The sequence below is a fragment of the Arachis hypogaea genome, chromosome 8 (assembly GCF_003086295.3).
Source record: "Arachis hypogaea cultivar Tifrunner chromosome 8, arahy.Tifrunner.gnm2.J5K5, whole genome shotgun sequence".
In the NCBI taxonomy this organism is placed as follows: Eukaryota; Viridiplantae; Streptophyta; class Magnoliopsida; order Fabales; family Fabaceae; genus Arachis; species Arachis hypogaea.
Window position 1 is genome coordinate 35,983,725 of NC_092043.1, and position 8,572 is coordinate 35,992,296.

Genomic DNA, 8,572 nt, shown 5'->3' on the forward strand with positions numbered 1-8,572 from the left:
AGAGCTGATATCGAAGCCAATTTCTCCCTCTGCAGACCTCCAATTAAAATCTCCACCGTTCAGAATGAAGAACAAGATGTGAAGAATCTACAGTTCAAATTTCACGTCGATCCAACGGTGAAAGAATGAGAAACTGCCGTTCCAAAATTTCTGCTCTGTGTAAAAACGGGAAACCTAATTTCTCTCTTGCGAAACCAATTTCTCCTACTGCAAATCTCCAATCAACATCTTCACCGATCAGAATGAAGAACAAGATGATAGGAATATGCAGTTTAAATTTCAAGCCGATCCAACGGTGAACAACTGAGAAACTGCCATTTGAAATTTGCTGCTTTGGACAAAAACGGGAATTCTGTTTTTCCCTTTCTTTCTCTCTTTTGTTGCTACTCTCTATCACTCTCAATAACCCTCAAAAACTGAATTAGGGTTGTGACACTAGGGTGTAAGAATACACCCCCAAAATGTTGGGCTTGGGCCTCACAAAGGAGAGAAAAAACCCAACAAATCTCCCCCTTCTCGACTAGGTGGAGGCCCTCGCCATTCCGGCGATCAAACAACATGTTTCAAACTTTTCTCTTGACAATGTTTTTGTCATCATATCAGCACCATTGTCATCAGTGTGAACTTTCTCAAGTTCCAACAACTTGGAATCTAACACATCCCGTATCCAGTGATACCTAACATCGATATGTTTAGATCTTGGATGAAAAGTAGAATTCTTGGCAAGATGAATAGCACTTTGGCTATCACACAACAAGATATAACGATCTTGCTTAAAACCAAGTGCTGCAAGAAACTTCTTCATCCACAACAACTCTTTACATGCTTCAGTTGCTGCAATAAACTCTGCCTCTGTGGTAGAAAGTGCAACACACTTCTGTAACCTTGACTGCCATGAAATAGCTCCCCCTGCAAACTTGACCAAATAACCTGAAGTAGACTTTCGAGAATCAATATCTCCTGCCATGTCTGCATCAGTAAAGCCAACTAGCAAAGGTTTCTCACCACCAAAACTCAAACTCAAGTTAGTTGTACCTTTGAGATATCTCATAATCCATTTAACAGCATTCCAATGTTCTTTACCTGGATTAGAGAGAAAACGACTCACAGTACCAACCGCATGAGCAATGTCTGGTCTAGTACACACCATAGCATACATCAAGCTTCCAACAGCTGAGGCATAAGGAATTTCATCCATTGCTTGTTTCTCCTCATCAGTGGTTGGACACTGCTTGGTACTCAACTTAAAATGAGGAGCAAAAGAACTAGCAACACATTTGGCATCATTCATGCTAAACCTTTGAAGCACCTTCTTTATGTACTTCTCCTGTGACAAATAAAGCTTCTTGGAATCTCTATAACGAGTAATAGTCATGCCCAAAATCTGTTTGGCAGGACCCAAGTCCTTCATAGCAAAGAACCTGCTCAACTGTTTCTTCAACTCATTAATCCTCAAAGCATTCTTGCCCACAATCAAAATATCATCCACATAAAGCAAAAGAATGATAAAATCATCATCAGAAAATTTTTGCACAAATACACAATGATCTGAAGTTGTCTTACGGTAACCATGCTTCTCCATAACAGATTCAAACTTCTTGTACCATTGTCTTGGAGCTTGCTTCAACCCATAAAGACTCTTCTTAAGCTTGCACACAAAATCTTCCTTTCCTTTAACAACAAAGCCCTCCGGTTGCTCCATGTAGATCTCCTTATCTAAATCACCATGAAGAAAAGCTGTCTTCACATCCATTTGCTCAATCTCTAAATCAAGAGACGCTGCTAATCCAAGCACAGCACGAATGGATGACATCCTCACAACAGGAGAAAAGATCTCCTCATAATCAACACCTTTTTTCTGGCTAAAACCTCTAACAACCAATCTAGCCTTATACCGAGGCTTAGAATTGTGTTCTTCATTCTTGATTCTGAATACCCATTTGTTCTTCAAAACTCGCATACCCTTCGGTAGCTTCACCAACTCATAGGTATCATTCTCAAGCAAGGACTTCATTTCATCTTGCATAGCTTCAAGCCATTGAGCTTTGCTTTCATCTTCAACAGCCTCTCCAAAGCATTCAGGTTCTCCCCCATCAGTCAACAAAACAAACTCATGTGGAGAATACCTTGACGAAGGCTTCCTCTCTCTTGTAGACCTTCTGAGAGCATTTGCAGGAATTTCCAAAGTTGGTTCTTCATCTTGATCATCATCACCAACTTCATCAAGTATCGGATCAACTGTTCCATCTTCACCTGCACCTGTATCATGCTCATTATTTTGAGCTTCAACTCTACCATCTTCTACCAAAGGCATAGAGGGAGTAATATCCAAGTCAGAAAAATCATCACTAGGCTGAACCATTGGCTTCTCCGCATGATCAACATCCTTCAATGTTTGGTCTTCAACAAAGACAACATCTCTACTCCGAATCACCTTCTTGTTAACAGGATCATAAAACCTGTAACCAAACTCATCCATACCATAGCCAATAAAAATACACTGCCTAGTCTTTACATCAAGTTTAGATCTCTCATCTTTAGGAATATGAACAAAAGCTTTACATCCAAAGACTCTTAAATGATCATAAGAAACATCATTACCTGACCATACCTTCTCTGGCACTTCAAATTGCAAGGGAACACATGGTGTCCGGTTCAAGACATGAACAACAGTGCTCAAAGCTTCACCCCAAAAAGATTTTGCCAATCCAGATTGTGACAACAAGCACCTAACTCTTTCAACCAGTGTTCTGTTCATCCTTTCAGCCAAGCCATTCAACTGAGGAGTCTTTGGAGGAGTCTTCTAATGTCTTATGCCATGCTCTTTACAATAAGCATCAAATGGACCTGAGTACTCACCACCATTGTCAGTACGAATGCATTTCAACTTCTTCCCAGTTTCTCTTTCAATAGAAGCTTGAAATTGCTTGAACACATTCAAAACTTGATCTTTGGTCTTCAAAGTGTAAACCCATAATTTCCTGGAATGATCATCAATAAAGGTTACAAAATAGATAGACCCTCCAAGTGTTCTTGTCTTCATCGGCCCACATACATCAGAATGCACCAAATCAAGTATCTCCGGCTTCCTTGAAGGTGGATGGCTCTTAAAAGAGACCCTGTTTTGTTTTCCAGCAAAACAATGATTGCACTTTTGCAAAGCAACCTTACAACCAGATAAAAGATTCCTCTTGGATAACATATTCATACCCTTCTCACTCATATGACATAATCTCTTATGCCATAAATCAGTTTCATCAACAAACTCAGCAGCATTAACAACATCTTTCACAATCTTTGCTTGAGTTAAATAAAGAGTAGAGTGTCTTGTACCTCTAGCAACAACCATGGAACCCTTGGTGAGCTTCCAGCTATCACGAGAAAATGAGCTATCCAAATCTTCATCACACAACTTACCAACAGAAAGTAAGTTCAACCGAATATCCGGAACATGCTTCACACGCTTCAAAGTCAACTTGGTACCGTTGGAGGTTTCTAAGCAAACCTGTCCAACACCAGCACATTTTGCAACACCTTGATGAGCCATTTTCACATCACCAAAATCACCAGGAGTATAGGACGTAAACAAATCCCTCCTAGATGTAACATGAATAGAAGCACCGCTATCAATCACCCAACTAGTGCTATTATCAACAAGGTTAACAGATTCAAACTCCTCAACAACAAGAAAATCATCATGAGTTACATTAACCTTGTCTTCCTTGTTACCATCATCTTTATTTGTGCTCTTGTCTTTACTTGCCTTGGCTTTCTCCTTCTTTAGCTGCCAACAAAATCTCTTCACATGTCCCTTTTGACCACAATGATGACATTCAATATTCTTATACTTTCCTCGAGACTTGCTTCTGCTTTGATCTCTACCTTTAGGACCTCGACTTTTGCTTCTCCCCCTAGACTCAGAAACAAGAACATCTGAATGTGTAGTCGATGTACCTTGTGACTTTCTTCTCATCTCTTCATTCAAAACACTGCTCTTGGCAAGATCCATAGAGATTATACCATCAGGAGCAGAATTGGACAATGACATTCTGAGAATTTTCCACGAGTCTGTTAAGGAGCCAAGAAGTAACAATCCTTGAACCTCTTCATCAAACTTGATGCCCATGGAAGATAACTGATTCATAATTCCTTGGAAATTATTCAAGTGATCTGTCATTGATGTCCCATCTGTATACTTCAAAGCCAACAACTGCTTGATCAAAAACATCTTGTTATTCCCAGTTTTTCGAGCATACAACTGTTCAAGCTTAATCCAAAGGGTCCGAGCATGTGTCTCTCCAATAATATGGTTCAACACATTATCGTCAACCCACTGCCTAATATATCCACAGACTTGTCTATGCAACAAAGTCCAATCATCATCAGACTTATCATTAGGCTTCTCTGTACCAAAAACTGGTTGATGAAAATTTTTGACATAAAGCAAATCTTCCATCTTTGACTTCCACAAATCATAATTAGGACCATTAAGAGTGATCATCCTACTAGTATTAGTATTAGCTTCCATTGTTCACAGAATCACAAGCCCAGAAAAATACCAACAAGCTCTGATGCCAGTATGAAAGAGCCTAGCAGCGGAAACGACAACAATGTCCAACACAAGAACAATATGGAAGCACTCACAACACAATATGGCAGCAACTATAACAAGCAAATATAGCAAGTAAAGCAATAACAAGAACACACCAAGATTTTAACGTGGAAAACCCCTCAATGTGAGAGGTAAAAACCACGGGTCGTCCAGACCAATGAAATAGCTCCACTATAATCAAATGAGGTACAAGAGAGTCTTAAATAAAACACAAAAACGTGCATATAACCAGCCAAAACATCAATGCACCAAAGCTCACAAATAATAGGCAAGAAGATGAAATATACCCAAAAAATAGAGCTGATATCGAAGCCAATTTCTCCCTCTTCAGACCTCCAATTAAAATCTCCACCGTTCAGAATGAAGAACAAGATGTGAAGAATCTACAGTTCAAATTTCACGTCGATCCAACGGTGAAAGAATGAGAAACTGCCGTTCCAAAATTTCTGCTCTGTGTAAAAACGGGAAACCTAATTTCTCTCTTGCGAAACCAATTTCTCCTACTGCAAATCTCCAATCAACATCTTCACCGATCAGAATGAAGAACAAGATGATAGGAATATGCAGTTTAAATTTCAAGTCGATCCAACGGTGAACAACTGAGAAACTGCCATTTGAAATTTGCTGCTTTGGACAAAAACGGGAATTCTGTTTTTCCCTTTCTTTCTCTCTTTTGTGGCTACTCTCTATCACTCTCAATAACCCTCAAAAACTGAATTAGGGTTGTGACACTAGGGTGCAAGAATACACCCCCAGAATGTTGGGTTTGGGCCTCACAAAGGAGAGAAAAAACCCAACATTCTCCTCGTCACACCATCGTCCTATTTAATTATTGAAGCACTATGTCCTCCTTACCAAAAGCATACATAGGATTAGGATAGAACACATTAATTATCAGTTATTTTTTTAATGAAAAATTTGCATTATGTATTTAATATGAAAATATTTTTTATTAATAATAGTATTTTGATATATATCCTTTAACTAAACTCGTTTATTTTTTTTCCATCGATAATTTGACAAATCAATTAATTAGGATTCGAATTTTATTCAAAAGTCTTCTACACTAATTAGTAAATTACTACATATAGAATATAAAATTCAAATCCTTAATATTTACTTAAACTAATAAGTTGACTAGCTATACGACCAAAACAAGTTTAACATAAAGATTATAACCTAAGGAAACAAACTAAAAGAAATAATGATATTTTTAGTTTTTTACTCATTTACTGAATTCATTCTGAATACATGCATAATGAGTATTGAGATAGACTCATATATTTATAATATCAATGGCTAGCCTAGAAAATAAAAAATGTAATTTTTTAACAAAAAAATCTGAAACAAAAAGATAATTATGAAATGCAGAAATAGAAAGTGTGGACAAAACTAAAAGCAGAATAAATTTTTTACAAACCCTGCAAATATTCACATGACTAAAGCAAATAAATTTACAAGATGAATTAAAATAAATATTCTAAAAACAAGAAGAATAACACACCATGTTTTCTATGAAGGATAAACAATAAAACTGAGAGCGAAAATAAAATAAATGCAGAGAAGGCAGAATAAGAGGACAAATATGGAGTGAAAAAGAGAAGAGAATAAGTAAAAGTAAAATCTCAACACGAGAGAGAAGGGATGATTTGGTTTCTCTCCAGTATGTCCATCTTTATTATTGGGATAACTCAAATTAAATTAAAAATTAGTGTTAATTATGATGACATAATTCATTTTACCTAAATTATTAGATATTAGGAATAATTTACTTTTTATTCAAGAGAAGATGGGAGTAGCAATCATCTTAATAAATTTATACATATTTTTGGAGAACAAATTTTCAAACATCTAAATTTTCTTTTTTTTTTTGTATCCATGATATTTAATATTTTTTCTTAAAAAAAGTATAGGTAAATAATGAGAATACTAAATAATGTGAATAATAAATATGTTGGATGTTTAATTTAATAAATTGCAGATGATTATGTTTATTATTTTTAATTGAATGATTATTTCTTTTAATTCGATTTACTCATATACAATTAACAATAGATAAATGTTCAATTTATTAAGTGTGTATATAGTTATCCCAATATTAAAATTTAAAAAATAATTTAAGAGTGAAATAATTTTTTTATTTTATTAAATCAATTTTAAAATTTATTATTCACATTATATAACCTAACCTGATAAAACTCTTTTTTCTTATTCTAAAATGGAAAATGCTAGGTGTAAAAAGAAAAGAATTGATTAGTCTTGATTCAAAACTAAGAAAAAAAACATTTATGGTTTAAATTTTTTCTTGTAAAGTAGTAGAGTTAAACATCAAACAGAAGGTGCATTAAACATTGAACATGTGATTGATTATACGACATAACAACATGGCATGCTTAGGTACCAAACAAAAAGGCATCTTGAACAGTATTTGCATGAAAATGTAACGTGGAAGCACAAAATCAATTAATGAAGCAAACACAGCCACCCCACCCTGCTTCCCCCTTTCCCTTTTCCACGTACCTCACATGCAAAATCCCTCCTTTCACCTATAAATACCATCACCACCATCCACACTCAAAAAACACCACACACTCTTCAATACACATTCCATAACCACCACAACAACAATGGCCAAGCTCACCATACTAGTAGCCCTCGCCCTTTTCCTCCTCGCTGCCCACGCATCTGCGAGGCAGCAGTGGGAACTCCAAGGAGACAGAAGATGCCAGAGCCAGCTCGAGAGGGCGAACCTGAGGCCCTGCGAGCAACATCTCATGCAGAAGATCCAACGTGACGAGGATTCATATGAACGGGACCCGTACAGCCCTAGTCAGGATCCGTACAGCCCTAGTCCATATGATCGGAGAGGCGCTGGATCCTCTCAGCACCAAGAGAGGTGTTGCAATGAGCTGAACGAGTTTGAGAACAACCAAAGGTGCATGTGCGAGGCATTGCAACAGATCATGGAGAACCAGAGCGATAGGTTGCAGGGGAGGCAACAGGAGCAACAGTTCAAGAGGGAGCTCAGGAACTTGCCTCAACAGTGCGGCCTTAGGGCACCACAGCGTTGCGACTTGGACGTCGAAAGTGGCGGCAGAGACAGATACTAAACACCTATCTCAAAAAAAGAAAAGAAAAGAAAAGAAAATAGCTTATATATAAGCTATTATCTATGGTTATGTTAGTTTTGGTAATAATAAAGATCATCACTATATGAATGTGTTGATCGTGTTAACTAAGGCAAGCTTAGGTTATATGAGCACCTTTAGAGTGCTTTTATGGCGTTGTCTATGTTTTGTTGCTGCAGAGTTGTAACCATCTTGAAATAATATAAAAAGATCATGTTTTGTTTTGGCGAGTATGTTATGTTTTATTTCTCATTTTGGTTTTTCTGATTGATGATGATTAGTTGAATAAAAGATGTTGAAGGTTTTTTTCCCCTAAACTTCATCTATTTAAAAATTTAGATCAAGTAAAATTTTAATCTTTTTTTAAAGTTATATTATTTGGTGGATAGAGGTGTTTTTCAGGCTAAACTTTTGAATACAGGTGTTAAGAGAAAAGAATGACGAGAAGGGAGATGGATGTGCTTCTTTATTAGAGACGCACTAGTCAATTGAGGACAACATTCTATCAATGTCAATATTTATTCAATGGAAGTTAGAGACGCACTAGGAATTCAGGACAACATTCTCTCAACGTCAATATTTATTCAATGTAAGCCACTTATATAAATAGGGCAACTCTGTGGTGGCAATGTATTAGGTGACCAAGAGTGACCAAGAATGAGTTTTGGTTGACCTTCCAATAACCTTGAGACACGTGGTTTATTGGAATGAGTTGCTGAATGGATTGTGAAAGCAAGTTTAAAGTTGAGCACGGTTATTATTTTGGGTTTACCGCTAGGGCATTTAAGTAATTTCAAGATAAAAAAGAATGGGTTGACATGGACCGCAGAGA

General features: G+C 36.8%; 1 protein-coding gene across 1 annotated transcript; it reads left to right on the top strand.

Annotated features, from left to right (window-relative positions):
• The first annotated feature begins 7,175 nt into the window (after positions 1-7,175).
• On the top strand, positions 7,176-7,973 carry LOC112707245 (conglutin-7-like). The gene has a single exon (NM_001376217.1). It carries the CDS (start codon positions 7,240-7,242, stop codon positions 7,720-7,722), a length of 483 nt encoding a protein of 160 aa, NP_001363146.1. The 5' UTR covers positions 7,176-7,239; the 3' UTR covers positions 7,723-7,973.
• Positions 7,974-8,572: the final 599 nt, after the last annotated feature.

Coding starts and splice junctions, on each gene's coding strand:
- LOC112707245 (NM_001376217.1), top strand. CDS start 7,240: ATGGCCAAGCTCACCATACTAGTAGCCCTCGCCCTTTTCCTCCTCGCT.